General features: G+C 44.9%; 2 protein-coding genes across 4 annotated transcripts in view; one reads left to right on the forward strand and one right to left on the reverse strand.

Moving 5' to 3' along the window:
- LOC124003373 (netrin-1) overlaps nt 1-4,481 on the forward strand; it is a 111,015-nt gene extending 106,534 nt beyond the window's left edge. For both annotated transcript variants that reach the window (XM_046311559.1, XM_046311560.1), the window contains one exon: nt 3,362-4,481. In XM_046311559.1, coding sequence (XP_046167515.1) covers nt 3,362-3,690 — 329 coding nt within the window. In that variant the 3' untranslated portion in view covers nt 3,691-4,481. The remainder of the gene's footprint in view (nt 1-3,361) is intronic.
- A 4,539-nt stretch (nt 4,482-9,020) lies between these two features.
- The window catches only part of LOC124003313 (syntaxin-8-like), a 50,747-nt gene continuing 43,678 nt past the window's right edge, over nt 9,021-16,089 (reverse strand). For both annotated transcript variants that reach the window (XM_046311461.1, XM_046311462.1), the window contains exons 7-8: nt 15,746-15,847; nt 9,021-9,589 (exon numbers count right to left, since the gene is read on the reverse strand). In XM_046311461.1, the coding sequence (XP_046167417.1) occupies nt 9,525-9,589; nt 15,746-15,847 (167 nt within the window). In that variant the 3' untranslated portion in view covers nt 9,021-9,524. The remainder of the gene's footprint in view (nt 9,590-15,745; nt 15,848-16,089) is intronic.

Genomic DNA, 16,089 nt, shown 5'->3' on the forward strand with positions numbered 1-16,089 from the left:
TCTTTTCTACTGTGTTATTGACTTGTTAATTGTTCACTCCATGTGTAACTCTGTGTTGTCTGTTCACACTGCTATGCTTTATCTTGGCCAGGTCACAGTTGTAAATGAGAACCTGTTCTCAACTAGCCTACCTGGTTAAATAAAGGTGAAATAAATAAAACATACAAAAATAAGGAAACGTTCTGCACCACAGTATCTAGTTCTGCACCACAGTATCTAGTTCTGCACCACAGTATCTAGTTCTGCACCACAGTATCTAGTTCTGCACCACAGTATCTAGTTCTGCACCACAGTATCTAGTTCTGCACCACAGTATCTAGTTCTGCACCACAGTATCTAGTTCTGCACCACAGTATCTAGTTCTGCACCACAGTATCTAGTTCTGCACCACAGTATCTAGTTCTGCACCACAGTATCTAGTTCTGCACCACAGTATCTAGTTCTGCACCACAGTATCTAGTTCTGCACCACAGTATCTAGTTTGTAGCCATTTGTAGGCGAGCAGGTTTAATGAGTGGTAAAAAACAAAAGCTCTGTGGATCATTGATCCCCGGCAGTGGAGCTCATGTGTGAAGGAGGTGTATTAGTTAGGGTCTGCAGTGAGTCAGGCATTAGGAGCCCTCGGTGGAGGATTTGGAACATGCACCTCCAATGGAGTGTAACGGGGCCATGTTTCTCCTCTCAGGCCCGCGCAAGAGTCAATAGACCCCCCCGTAGGGACACGCACCCTGTCCTGGGGAAGCCCAGTGATGTGTTGTGGTCGTCAGCTGTACAAACTCTTACCCTTATACACTGAAAATAAGTCTGTCTATGAGTCAGAGCTTGTCAGTGCCCACTGAAGACCCATAGGGGAGAGGAGATGGGGAATGAGGTGGGACCCTACCCAGGTGCACCCCAGGTGCATGTCATCAAGACATCATAGTGTGTCTCACCGTAGCTCAGACTCAGCAGTGTTGAGAGCGCAGCTCAACAACACAGGGAGTGTCCTCTACCCCCGTCCTAGTCTTTCACCGGCGGGCAGGTCTGGCAGGCATCGGAGGAGGAGTGTGTAGAGGGGACCTGCTGGTATTGATGAGTGATCCCAGCACCACCCCAGCATGCCTCAGGGAAGGCATGGTGTGTGTGTGTGTAATGGTCCACAGTGGGGTTAGGGTACACGCTCCTGGGCTTCAGAGCAGGCGACAGTAATGGAACCCCCACTGTTTTACTTTTACTGTTCTCCTCAATGTCCAATTACAGGCAATTTCCTCTGCTTCCCCCCTGGCCCTCTCCAACATTACCCAAGCCCTACGCAGACCTCCCTAACCTGCCATGGGCCCTGGGGCCGGCCTCCCTGCCAAGGCCTGGGTCTAATCCATTTTCTCCCTGCCTCACCATACCTCAGGGGGGCTTTGTACTGGTCCTGTACAGGGATAAGACTCGCCTCGCGCTTTACACTTCAGGAAGGTTTACTGGAGGGTCCCGGTGTGGCGGAGAGCATTAGGAGTGCAGTGTCTCGCTGTGCCTCGGGCCTATGCTGGATAACATGCAGACACACTCCAACCCCCATAGAGAACCACTTGGATACAGCAATGTTTCCATACAAAAGGGCTGAAATGACAGTGGAACAGGGCTTAACAATAGGTTAAGTTATTTACAGTTTGGTCTCTCAGGGTTTCACCCTGTGTTGTTGTGCAGACACAAACAGAGAGCGCCTTCCAGTGGTGACACCAGGGAAGGACAGGGTGACAGAGGGCACCAATAGGGTTCACCACCAGGTCAACAGCCAGTTCAACCAATGCCCATGCTAATGCTAGCAGAAAAGAACACTAGGGCCCTATTTGATAACCCTGTGATCTACCATGCATGGCGTCAAATCTGCAGTGCAGTGCAGGACACGTCTCTTTTGGAGCCATTGAGAGAGCCATTACATTCACGCTCAGGTTAAGTGAATGACCCCTGGTTTAACGACTGCTGTTACATTTTAAGGTGATCTATGCTGCGTTTGAGAGCTGTTGGCGAACAATGGAACATATTGTCAACGTCGCACTCCTTGATCCTCTCCGTAATAAATCATACTATCACAGAGCCGCTCCCCCAAAACCCCATCTCCTTAACAGCCCATCCCTGCCTCTTAATCACGGCCCAAATCAAATCCCCTGACATCTATAATGGACGTGGAGCTGGATCTGCTACCGGACGACTTTGTCTTGACAGCATTTCCCTTGGAGGATACAAGCCTCTGATGAGCGTCTGGTTTGGTTACAGGTCCAGTCTCCTGTCCACTTGGGCCGGTTGAGTAGGTAGTTGCTGATGACTCCACTAGAATCAGCGCCAAATGGAGAAGCCAACCTCACTTAAAAAAAAAGAGAATAGAACAGAACAGAACCCTGCTCTTGAGGTTTTGTCAGTTCTGGTGTTTTCAGTGTCCTGTAATGCCGCTTGGACAGTGGAGATCACAGCGTCTCATGGTGCTAGTCTGTGGAGCCAGTAGCGCTGACTGGAGACGCATATGGACCAGTGGACACAGAGGACTAAGAGCTAGAGGATTCAGCTACAGACAGCAGGCTACCCGCCGTCGGTATTGCCTGCTTCACTGTCTGTCTGATACCCATACTTGACTTACAGATGTAGGATCTTAATATGAGCCAGTCTCCTACAGCAGGAAAATAATCCTACAGCAACAGGAAATGTAAATTACTATGTGGATTATAATTAATGGACATTTTTGTATTGTAAGGGAACATCAAATCTGAAATTACAAAGTTTAAATTACAAACAGTAGAAACCTTTTTAAAACTCAAAGACACTACAAGTTTTAAATGTCCTATGTTGCAGGAAACTTCACCTGCAACAGGGTGATTAAATTAAGATCCTGCATCTGTAGTGGGAGATACACTCGCACTTTTCTCTCTCTCTAGTCATACAGAATGGCCAGAGAGAGAGAGAGAGAGAGATGAGAGAGAGATGAGAGAGAGATGTCTTGGCAAAGTTTTTGCATGAAGGAAAAGGGATTCCATGGGAAATGTCTGACTCGGTCAAACTGAATTATTTTGTCCCAGGGTGACATAGCAACTGTTGCTAGGATCATGGCTTGTCGGTCTAGAGAAAAAGAGCAAGGTCACAGTCAGGATAGCAGGAAGGAATGGAGCAGACGATAAGGACCGGGTTGCTCTCCTGTGCCAAGAGGACATGGATGGGGTTGTAATTGAAGTCTGTGATACAGACACGAACCCCAGTGATAGAGATAGGAATAACAGCACTGTACTGTGTATCCCATTGAGCAGGAAATTCTAATGCTAGAATTGATTCGCACACAAAGACATAACAAAAATACATTGTAAATAACTCCTCGGTTAAAGTCTCTCTCTCCCCTCCCCAGCTGTCCAGGTGCACATTCTGAAGGCGGACAAGGCGGGCGAGTGGTGGAAGTTCACCGTCAACATCATCTCTGTCTACAAGCAGGGCGAGAGCCGCATCCGCCGCGGCGACCAGTTCCTGTGGGTCAGGGCCAAGGATGTGGCGTGCAAGTGTCCAAAGATCAAGACCGGGAAGAAGTACCTGCTCCTGGGTAACAATGAGGATTCTCCAGGGCAGTCTGGAGTGGTGGCCGATAAGGGCTCCCTGGTCATCCAGTGGAGAGACACATGGGCCCGTCGGCTGAGGAAGTTCCAGCAACGTGAGAAGAAAGGCAAGTGCAAGAAGGCATAGGCGGAAAGGACGGCCGACGCCTGGAGCGAGGGAATGGAACGCGGGACAGGAGAACGGACGAGTGGGTGTTGAAAAAGGATGGGGGGAGAGAGAGGGAGACTGAGGAAGGACAGAAAGGGCCTGTGCGTTGTCGCTACTTTTCAGAGTAGAAGCACGAAGAGAATATTATTGAGAAGATCTTTTCTAGTGGACTTTTGTGAAGGAGCTCACGCTGCAGGTGTCATTGCTTCGTTGTTTTTTGAGATTTGTCTCTGTGGATTTGCCAAGTTTGCACCTATTACCAGTATATATAAAGTTATTTGGGTTTTCATTTTTTTTTTCATATTGATATTTCATAACCCTATTTTATGAGCATTTTGTGCTGGTGCGAAGACACCACCAATCAAGCCACTGCATTATCACAAGCTCTGTTTTCTGTCGTTTTTAGGGTTAGCTAATGATATCCCTGACAAACCAGCCTGCATCGTCAAATGTCCTCACTCACTATTTTTTGTGTTGAAATTGTGTATCCTATTGGCAGTGCGGTAAAAAGTGCCATAAAATAACATTGGTTCTGCGCCTTGGAAATGCACGTTTCATGTATTATCAAATAGGTTGCCCTTGCGCTTCGCCTGGTCGTATGTGTATGTGACATAAAACGCACAGTAACTAGCTACGTTTTTTTATTACATCACGGGTGTGACATATTGTACATTTGATTGAATGTTGGCCCCTAGATGCAGACAGTGAAATGGGAAGAAAGAAAATGAATGTCCATTCTGAAAAGGTGTACAAAATATTTGACTCCAGCATTGTCTGTCTCCAAAAAGGATGGTTCTTATGTCAAATACATGGCGTCCATATTAGGACAGCGTCAGATGAGTTGATGTCCTAATATGGACACAGTGTCCTTACTCTCTTTTTGACTGGTGCTGCTGTCTAATTTCATGGTTAGTGTTTTTAATAATACTATTGCTGGATTCCCAAGAAGATGACGGACTGCATTTAAAAGGTCTGGGATTCCACAAAGACTCCTGCTATTAGAACAATAACAACCAGATTTCAGTTTAGGATCTTCAATCTCTATTTAGGATCACTTGTTTTAATATTTTATCAATGTTTGGTTCAATTATACTGAACAAACATAAGTGCAACATGCAATAATTAATGATTTTACAGAGTTACAATTCAATATAAGGAAATTAGTCAATTGAAATAAATGAATTAGGCCCTAATCTATGGATTTCACATGACTGGGCAGGGGCGCAGCCTTGGGTGGGCATAGGCCAACCCACTGAGGAGCCAGGCCCAGCCAATCAGAATGACTTTCCCCCCACAAAAGCGCTTTATTACAGATAAAAGTCCTCCTCAGTTTCATCAGCTGTCCTGGTGGCTGATCTCAGACGATCCCGCATGTGAGAAAGCCAGATGTGGTATAGAAATTAACAATAAATTCTCTGGCAACAGCTCTGGTGGACATTCCTGCAGTCAGCATGCCAATTGCATGCTCCCTCAAAACTTGAGACACATGTGGCATTGTGTTGTGTGACAAAACTGCCTTTTATTGTCCCCAGCACAAGGTGCACCTGTGTAGTGATCATGCCGTTTAATCAGCTTCTTGATATGCCACACCGGTCTTGTGGATGGAATATCTTGGTAAACAAGAAATGCTCACTAACAGGGCGGTAAACAAATGTGTACACAAAATTTGAGAGAAATAAGCTTTTTGTGCGTATGGAACATTTCTGGGATCTTTTATTTCAGCTCATAAAACACTTCACATGTTGCTTTTATTTTTTTGTTCAGTATATATTTAATGATCGAGTGATTTTGGAGCCAGTCCTTCTAAGAGACAGAAAGCAGTGCGGTTCTTCCCCATGTTGCCCAGATTTAGAATATAGATGTTTTTTTATTTGATATTGAAGGTGTACATGTATGAAATATGAATTCACATTAATATTATAATATAGTACACATGCTTTACACAAAACCACTGATGTGAATATAAAACCTTATCATACCTAAGGTTTCAAATAGACTAGCTACCACACTAGGCCCTGTGTGTGGACAACACAAATCTGATTGTTTTCAGAGAACGTTAACCAAGCAGTGAGATATTGGTACATATTGAATTGAAAGCGTTACAATGTACATATGTATACGACCTCTCCATAGGAACAATATTTCCTAATGTAGGCTGTAGGCTATTCACCAATCGGCACAGAATTGTTTCTGTGTCGTATTAAATTCACACTATTCACACTATTCACAAAATGTCAAATCACAATGTGTCAAGCATTTCTAATTGAAACAAGCCTCTTCCCCAAGGTACTAAAGCAGGGATTGGCAGTCAACAATAAAAGATCTGTATAGGTAGTATTTTTATGTGAAAATGATCTAGATAATAAAACTATTATTATCTTCAATTTATTGATTGTAGATGTTAGCAAAGAGAACGGACAGAGTGCACACCTAAGAACAGTATTTATGTTCTTGTTGTATTGAGGCAAGAGACATGTAAGAGTGCAGTTTACCTCTGACGAACAGTGGACTGTTCCAAACATTATTACACAAGCATTATTAGTCTTCATACCCCTTCTCCCCCCACTTAACCATCCATAGACCCTTGTGCATAAGATATACACGTTACAAGCTGGACTGCCTGACACTCTAAGGGTTCTTGAAAATTCTGTCTTGAGTGGTGTCCGGCATCCATATGAGCAAGTCATCAGATTTCAAGCAAACCTTTCAGTGGTCTTCCTAATATGGATGCCGTAGCAGCAGCTATTCAACAGCTGCAGACATTCTTCAATGTCTCTTACAAGGCTGTCAAATTAATTCAGTTCAGAACGATTCGAAGAGGGCGAAACGAGGACTAGGAGGGGGGGAAATCCTGTAATTCAATCACCTGATTATCCCCAAAAGAATTAAAACCACATCTTTCTTTAATTTCAAACCAATCAGATGTACATTGAGGGTCTGATTGCCAGCATCTGTGTTCCATATGGTTTATCTCTGTGTACAGATCAGTCATATAAATACACATGCTTTGTGCTGGTGTATTGAAATATTACATATTACACGTATTTATACATATATTTACATGTTACTTCCTTTTATCGTTATATCCATACTCGTGACATTAAATGTAAATGTATTTCTGTTTGGCACATAGTATATAATCAAACCTCAATCGTTTTTCCCATTCTGTCTCTGTATCCCCATGATGTACATTTTAGACCAGTATTCCAAGCAATGGATTGACAATGTCCTCCGCTTTGATGAAATATTACGACCGCAGATCTGTCAAAACGCTGCTTTTGTTCATACTTTTTAATTGTAAATGTTGTTTAGCTGTGTTGGCCTTTGCAAAACCATTTTTTGCGATGTTTGTTTTACAATGTGTACTAATATATTATGGTTATTATATATGGATATATTTAATGACACGAGACATTGTGGATTTTATTCTGTCTTTTTTTTGTTACTTGTTTGTGGTTGTTTAGATGTTTGTGATTTTAAGAAGGAAACAATAACTACTGAACACCAAGCTGGTAGAACTAAATCCAGAATTCAGTTGAAATAAACTCCTGTTAAGTCGCCACTAGTGTGACTCGTTCTTTTTCTATTCTGCCTCTCTTTCTCTATCGTCTTAAATCATTCAATGTCTGCCTTGGGTCTCTGAAGCCGGAGTCTTGGGCGTAAACATACACACTTCTATCAACAGCTCCATGTGTGACTTAGGGAAGTACAGTAGAGGGCTAAGAATGCTGGGTGTAGATCGAATAGCTTTAGACCACCAAGCTCAGACCAGTAGTAGGATAGCTAGACTGTTCACACAGACCAGTAGTAGGATAGCTAGACTGTTCACACAGACCAGTAGTAGGATAGCTAGACTGTTCACACAGACCAGTAGTGGGATAGCTAGACTGTTCACACAGACCAGTAGTAGGATAGCTAGACTGTTCACACAGACCAGTAGTGGGATAGCTAGACTGTTCACACAGACCAGTAGTGGGATAGCTAGACTGTTCACACAGACCAGTAGTAGGATAGCTAGACTGTTCACACAGACCAGTAGTAGGATAGCTAGACTGTTCACACAGACCAGTAGTGGGATAGCTAGACTGTTCACACAGACCAGTAGTAGGATAGCTAGACTGTTCACACAGACCAGTAGTGGGATAGCTAGACTGTTCACACAGACCAGTAGTGGGATAGCTAGACTGTTCACACAGACCAGTAGTGGGATAGCTAGACTGTTCACACAGACCAGTAGTGGGATAGCTAGACTGTTCACACAGACCAGTAGTGGGATAGCTAGACTGTTCACACAGACCAGTAGTGGGATAGCTAGACTGTTCACACAGACCAGTAGTGGGATAGCTATACTGTTCACACAGACCAGTAGTGGGATAGCTAGACTGTTCACACAGACCAGTAGTGGGATAGCTAGACTGTTCACACAGACCAGTAGTGGGATAGCTAGACTGTTCACACAGACCAGTAGTGGGATAGCTAGACTGTTAACACAGACCAGTAGGATAGCTAGACTGTTCACACAGACCAGTAGTGGGATAGCTAGACTGTTCACACAGACCAGTAGTGGGATAGCTAGACTGTTCACACAGACCAGTAGTGGGATAGCTAGACTGTTCACACAGACCAGTAGTGGGATAGCTAGACTGTTCACACAGACCAGTAGTGGGATAGCTAGACTGTTCACACAGACCAGTAGTGGGATAGCTAGACTGTTCACACAGACCAGTAGTGGGATAGCTAGACTGTTCACACAGACCAGTAGTGGGATAGCTAGACTGTTCACACAGACCAGTAGTGGGATAGCTAGACTGTTCACACAGACCAGTAGTGGGATAGCTAGACTGTTCACACCGACGCAAGCAAGCATCTCCCAACCTTTTGGAGCATCTGCAAGGCTTTTAAATTGACATAGTGGAAGAACGCCGAGTATGTTATAGATACAGTACATTATCCTTAGTAGATTACCAATATTATATAACACAAATGTCTTTACACCAAGGAGTCCATGGATTGTGCTGTTGACTGTAAATGTTGTTTATTAGAAATGACAAGGTTGCATTAAGCTAAACTGATTCACGTTCATGTTAAAAATGTGTTATGTGTTTTGGCTGGCATTATCCTGTAAACATGATCAAATCCCAAGACAAATGATAGCATTAGAACCGCAAGTGGGTAAATATAATAATAATACTTCATGTATAGATATGTGAGAGATGATATGTGTGAGTGAATTGCTAAGCTAGCACAATTAGCGACCCGGAACCCTGGACCTCTCAGCCCACAGACAGAATTAGGATAGAAAAAGCCCCCCCCGAGGTCTTACAGTAGGGTCAGTGCTACCCTTTACCCAACCAACCCCCACGTGAGAAAATAAAACATTGTTGCTGGTTCCCCATAAGCCAGGGCTCAACTCTCCAAGTGTCGAGGTACAGTAGAGAACAATACAATGCACCCGGGGAAAGGGGAAAGGAGAGAGGAAATATAGAGGGAGGGAGGTGGAAGAGCGTGTGTGTGTCATTATTAGTGTATGTGTGTGTTTAACAGGGCACAGGGGTATACCAGGGCTTGGAAGCACTGGGGCCGTATGTATCAAGCGTCTCATTCAAGGAGTGCTGATCTAGAATCAGGTCTGCCTTGTCTATGTCATTTTATTAATTGGGATATAAAAGGCAAACCTGGTCCTAAATCAGCACGCTTGATACATACCTGCATAAGTGCCTCTGCGCCTCGTCTCCCCTGTAGGCTCTCCACGCAGTCTCAGTGGTCAGCCGACGGACGGTGCGACGTCCAAAACGCTCCCCCCAGCCTCTTCGTTAGGTGGGCCACACAGCAACCACCACTATAGCAATGAGCAGGAGAACTATCACCACCAGCATCCCTGAAACAAGAATAGAAACACAAAACCGAAGGATAAGTACTGTAGGGGGGGCAACTCGACAGAAATTCAAACAATCAACAACTTTACAAAGTGTACCTAATGCAGAGTAGTTACAGCACATAGACAGGTACAGTACATGCCAGTTACATAGACAGGGAATTCTACACATTGCCTAAATTCTTCTGATCAGGCTAAGCTGGACAGCCACAGACCAAAGGAATAGGTGGTGGAAAAGCAACCAATCAGTAAACTTGAAAAAGGTAGGCTTTGTCTAGTTAGCTCAGACCTTTGGCCCTAGCCAATTTTATAAATCCTTGCTGCGCCCCTGTGTTTAGGCTAGTACCCTCATATTACCTGCACATTTTCACCAAGATGACTTAATACACATTTATATGCAATCTAGAACTGTGACTGGTTTACTGGCACAGATCACGCTGCGGTGGGCATGTGCTCCAGATCTGACTTCACTGGAGAGAGAGGGTCATCAATGTTTTTCCACCAATGCTGTGGAGACAGAGGAGACCTGAAAGATTATACTGTAGCTACCTCACACTTAAATCAAAAGCGTCTTACCCAACAGGACCTGAAAATGATATAGACACAGATCAAATTAACGTTTTTATCATGGCCAAGATAATAAAGAAAATATAGAAAAACTATTCAAAAAGTTCAAGACCAACATTTATTATCCAGACTGTAAAATGGATAGTTATTCTGTGTTTGCATATGAGCCGACAACCAGCGTTCAAAGGGTTTTCCAGTTGTCTCGTCTGTTGTCATCTAACCTACAGCCGTTTCAAATCCTGAAACCTTTCTAAGGTGTTGGTAAGAATAAAAGGACTGGTGGACGGCTGGTGTCAAGTGTCATACCTCTCAACCGTGGTCAGCTTTCATGGCAGCTAGGGGGATTTCTCTCCCAACTTCATGCCACACATTACAGTAGATATGGAAAACTCCAAGGACACGTTTAGCCACATTTTCCTCTCGCTCGCTCTCTAGTGTTTCTCCTTGAACGGCATCACCATCGGTTGTGAAGTTTTCAAACAACTGCATCCTGGAGAATCTGATGGCTTGATGGCTGTCGACAGTCTCTGGCTGACTCAAGTTGTCCGTGGTCGTTTCGCATGCGAGCTGGTATTTTCCCTCCCGGCCTTTTCACTTTTGGTTACCATTTCTTTCATACCTTGGCTTTCTCGTCGTGCATTCTACTCTGCAGCGTAATTGCAGTCTGGTCCACAGGGAGAGATAGGGGGGGAAGATGAACCCAAGCTGAACTAATTGCCTGCGTCGTAGTCAGAGTACAACTCCTAATCTAGGATCAGCCCCCCGTCCCGTCCGTCCGTCCCTTCCGTTTGTGGAATCTTGTTCCTTTTGATCTAAAAGGCAAACCTGATTCTAGATCAGATGTTCTTATGAGACATAGGACTTGGCTAGGAAGCTTGGATGTGGCAGCAGCGAGTCCAAACGTCTGGATGCCTCGTTAGCTTGGTTGGTTGCGACACTTTCTCCTACTTTTAGGATTCCTTAATTGAATACGGTGGTATGGCTACTGCAAGGATACACTACTAAACAGTTCCAAACTGAGGGAAAGATCCCTCAGAGGGAAATATCTCTCTGTCTGAGTTGAGTGAAGGAGATGCAGGCACAACTTAGTGGCTATGCACATTCACCATACTCTACATGTAACCAATGAATCCTAGTCCTATTTCCCCTTCTTCTCCTAAGCTTTTATTTCAAACTTTCAATAAAACAGCTCTGTCTGAAGCCTAGCATGCTAGTCTCCGACCTCTCAGGATGATCATTGGTCGAGACAGGACCTCCCCACTTGATAACTTACACATGTGAGCAGAGCCGCAACAACGTAAATGTCAAGTGGGAACATTCCTCCCAACAGCCCTCATGATGGCTTTTTAAACACCTCACACTTAAGAGAAATATACACACACGCACACACACACCAGACAATTAACTACGCCTCAGTGTGAAGGATATTAAAACAGGATAGTATGCTGTCATCTTTACATTCAGCTCGACTTGACGGAGGGCGTAGGCAGATAAACATTCTGAAGTCAAATTACGTTAGACGTTCATGTACATCGTTGGGATAATAAAGTCATCTTCTTCTTCGATATGTTCCCTACCACCCAGTCACGTCAGCCCCCAGACACCCAACTAACACTCCCTCCCCTTCTCTTTGGGACAGTGCCCGTCCCGCTAAGTAACGAAATAAGTTACTCCTGACCCAGTCTCGACGAAGCAATGACAACAATCACATTTGCAGGCCAAATAGATGAGACTACGCTTCGCCATTGAAGCCAAGGGGTCTATAGTGCAGTCAGCAGTCAAAGTGAACCCCCCCCAGAGCATTAGAGATGGGCAGAGGATTGGGGTACACCCTTTTATTTAGCATTTCCCGACGTATCGGTAAGACAAATCCTACTTGGTGGGGAAAAGGAAGGGATGCAGGTGGAATTTGTATTTCTGTCTCTGCCCTCGCCAACACACACACCTCCCCCGTTCGTACCCTTTGCCTATGGTTCAAAGCTTTTCGGCCATAAAAGACCGGTCAAATTTGATGTTAAAATGGTTTGCGAGGTCACCACTTTTCTAACTGTGAACCTTCAGGTTTCTCATACCATGGTAGATAGTTATCCTCCAGCAATTCCATTGGAATATGAATATATCACTTCAGAACACGTTGATGACCATCATGTTGACGTAATATACAGTCAAATGAAAAGCGTTCGCAGAGGAATAACACATTTCAGAGGGGCAGATCGAATCTGTCGGATGCTTGTGAAGTTTGAAAAAGAAGCAGTAAAGCGACTGCTGTTTCAGATCTATTGTTTTACAGCCATCCAATGTTCCACTCTTGCCAGCCAAACACCAGTGGTAAAGGTGAGGTAAGCATTTGTAAACGTGGCAAACCATGACATTCGGGACCTGTTACCCCCTCTAGGTCATGGGACCAACACCGTCATACGTACAAAAATCTTGGATCTTTCGTTGTTTTAGTACAGCCCCAGATTTGAATGGTTTGTTTCAGTATTTTTTCGGTCCAACACTGAAATGAATGCTAGGGCATGGGAGACGAGTAAAAAATGATCATATCGGCCATCAAAATTATTCAAGGTTTACTTAACAGGCTGAAAGGGATTCAGTGAAATGAAGTTACATTTACCTATCCTCAATGACAACCCCTCCAAAGCCTTAACTATTCAGGCCTACTTGAGATGCAAGCCACCTGCGGGATTCGAGTCTGTGAGTGTGTGTGTGTGTTGGGTTTCCTCCAGCCTCCGCAGGCCCATGGGATTAGTCCGTTGGAGAGAGGGCGAGAGGTCTGCCCCAACGTTGCCTGATGAGACACTTAAACCCTGGGAAACTCACACCACCCTCCTAGGGCCCTTTGGTGCTAAGGGGTCATCTGCCTTTCTTATGCCCCCTACCCCCCTCAAAACCTGTTCACTACCCATTTCCCAGTAAAGGGAAGTGACATTGAAAAGTAGGCTTTACTTTATTGCATCTTTTAATTGGGCAGCCTTCACTTTCTCATTTTGCTCAAAGCTTAAACACGGTTTAAAAAGGCCAACCCCAAGTTAGCTTTAAAAGCTTTAACGTTTTTCTTGTCACCCATATATCCTGGTGAAATCCACAACCGTGTTGTGGTCTGATTGTGGCTCTTCCCCAATCGACCTCAGCACCGTGAGACGGATGGCTGGAGGACTTGTAATGTGCTCGTGTCTCGACTCTCAGTATGTCTCAACAAAACCCAGGAGGTTTCACAAGCCTGCCCTGAGAGCCAGTCCCGTTGCTGCAGGACGGATCCATGGCGGTATGTTAGGCTGTGTGGGTCCTTCCTCCCTTCAGCGGAGAGATGACCCCTAACCATGTTCAGCCCGTGCTCGTATAGCCTTCAGCTTGCCAACAAAACACAAAAGGTAGGATGGATTTTCCACAGCGTCCTCAGTCACTCATCTCTCTGTCCTTGTTTTTGTCTCTGGCAGAAGGTCTAAGAGGTTGATTAAAGATTGGCACAACTGCAAACAAAAGCCTCAGGTTCCATCAGTACACGTATAAGAAGATGTGAGTTTGCTGCAGGTAATTCATCTAAATGCTGCAACTCCAAACAGTTCAAATCCCAACAGCAGCAACATAATAATAATAATAATAATAATAATATATGCCATTTAGCAGACGCTTTTATCCAAAGCGACTTACAGTCATGTGTGCATACATTCTACGTATGGGTGGTCCCGGGGATCGAACCCACTACCCTGGCGTTACAAGCGCCATACTCTACCAACTGAGCTACAGAAGGACCATCTTATGTTAAATCCTCAAATTAAACACACATCTTAAATCAGGATTCTGCCCCCACTGTGCATAATCTGGGATGTTTCTTCTCTTATGAGAGAAAGTATGTCAAGTATGCCCGTCTCCTTGTCAAAGCCAGTCTTTCCCACCCATAGAAGAACAGAAGGAAGACATAACACTCAAGCCTGGGCTTTGGACGAGCTGGGTTCCAAAAACAAATAAAGCCCAGGCTCAGGAATCATCAACACACACCCAAGAACAAGAGGAGAAACCCTCCAAAAGATGTGTGGCGTGTTCTAGTTTAAATTATTTCTTTGCACGAGACAAAGACAAGTGTCAAACAAACCAGGAGAAGAGAGGATGGAAAAAGGAGGAATGGAGCGGGTGGGGACACCCAAACTACCCCCCCCCCAAGCATTGGCACTGTAGAGAAGAGAAGGGATAGGGAGAAAACATTGAGATAGATCGCAGACAGATATGTGTGTGAGCGCGCAAGTGAGAAAGAGAGAGATAGAGAGAGAGAGAGAGAGCGAGAGAGAGAGAGAGAGAGAGAGAGAGAGAGAGAGAGAGAGAGAGAGAGAGAGAGAGAGAGAGAGAGAGAGAGAGAGAGAGAGAGAGACTAACTCCTGGGTAAGCACAATGTGCCCGGTGACACTAGTTCTGAGATCTTCAAACAAACCTTCCCTGGGTGTCATGGTAACTGGACAGAAACGGCATAAACTGTTATATTAGCTGATCCTTCATCGCATCCCCAGATCTTACGGTTGTATCCCCGCGCCACTGTTCGCCTGTTAGTGGGGGCTCCTGGTGCAAACAATGTGACCATCTCCAAGGTGACGGGGACTGGCGTTTACAAGGCAAACATAGCTTGACGACGCCAACAAGCTTTGTCGGACATTCCCGTTCTCGCTGTACGGTAGCTAGCCTAGCGACCTCCCCCCTCTGGCATATCTTTTTCCCAGCAGAGAGAAAGAAGCAGGGTGGCCATTGAGAGAGGAAAGCCGGGCTTTGTAAAGGCTAAAGACCAAAGAGCCGAGTTAAACAAATTAAAGGGGATTGGGGGGTAATGGTGAGGGAGGGCCCCATTGACACAGCATCACAGCTCCTCTTTAGCTCTGTAAACCACTGAACTCCATCAAAGACGGGTTACAAGAGAGGGTGGTGCTGACTTACTACACTACAGACTGGATCCCGGGAGTCCTTTGAATGTGGTACCAAGAAAGGCTTTTTGACTTTACTACAGAGTCTGTACTACAGCCTGACTCTTGGAAGCCCCTTTCACAGAGTAAGGGACTGGGGATTGGATATGGGGACCTATGTGGGACTGTTTTCTATAGCAGAGAGTAGTAGATGTGAGAGACAATCCCCACGCCACTGTGTGGTATTTCGGTGTCATCAATGTCGTTGTTTCTGGTCAATTAAGCAGCATCGAGTCTGCTTCCGGTGGGCACAGCAATGATATTGCTGAATGGACTACGATGGATGGAGCTACTCTGAGAGAATCCAGCTTCAGATGGTTCTGATAGGAGCTCTTCAACACGATCTTTAACCATCATGAATGAGATTATAGGACCGAGACTCAATATAACACATAACTGAGTGCATTTGGAGTTTGGGTCTGGCTTTCCCATTACTGAAGGTCTATGCCCCCTTTACTAGGCCATTCACAGCACCCTGAACTGTACTGAGAGCTGCAGAAAGAGAAAAAGGAGATGGGGCCGATGGTTATAAATCTGGATGAGAGACAGACTTATCACAGTTGGGTTAGGAACACAGAGCAGATCAAATGGCCTAACAGACCGCAGCGACCCTGGAGAAGAAAGAGAAAGAAGATGTGCTCACCGCAGGAAGCCGACTTAGTCTCCACCAGCTTAACCCTTCGTGTCTCGTTGCGGATCCGGTCATCCGTCTTGTCCACCAGGTGGGTGAGGTCATCGATGATTTCTAAGAGGGAAAGAGAGAAGTGACAAAGTTAGTTGGAACGATGCTTCAGTTCAATATCAGTTAAAGTACATCTCAAAGACCACCATTTAATTTTTTTTTTTAAAGTATATTTATTTTCAGATTTAAGAGACCTCCAACAGTCCTATACTCTCGGCACTCGCTAATAAAATCACCCTTTATAGAAACGCTATGGACTTGGAAGGAAACGGAGCCTATATAGGTGCTGTCGGCAGCCTCAAACA

Source organism: Oncorhynchus gorbuscha, linkage group LG18, assembly GCF_021184085.1.
Source record: "Oncorhynchus gorbuscha isolate QuinsamMale2020 ecotype Even-year linkage group LG18, OgorEven_v1.0, whole genome shotgun sequence".
Lineage (NCBI taxonomy): Eukaryota > Metazoa > Chordata > Actinopteri > Salmoniformes > Salmonidae > Oncorhynchus > Oncorhynchus gorbuscha.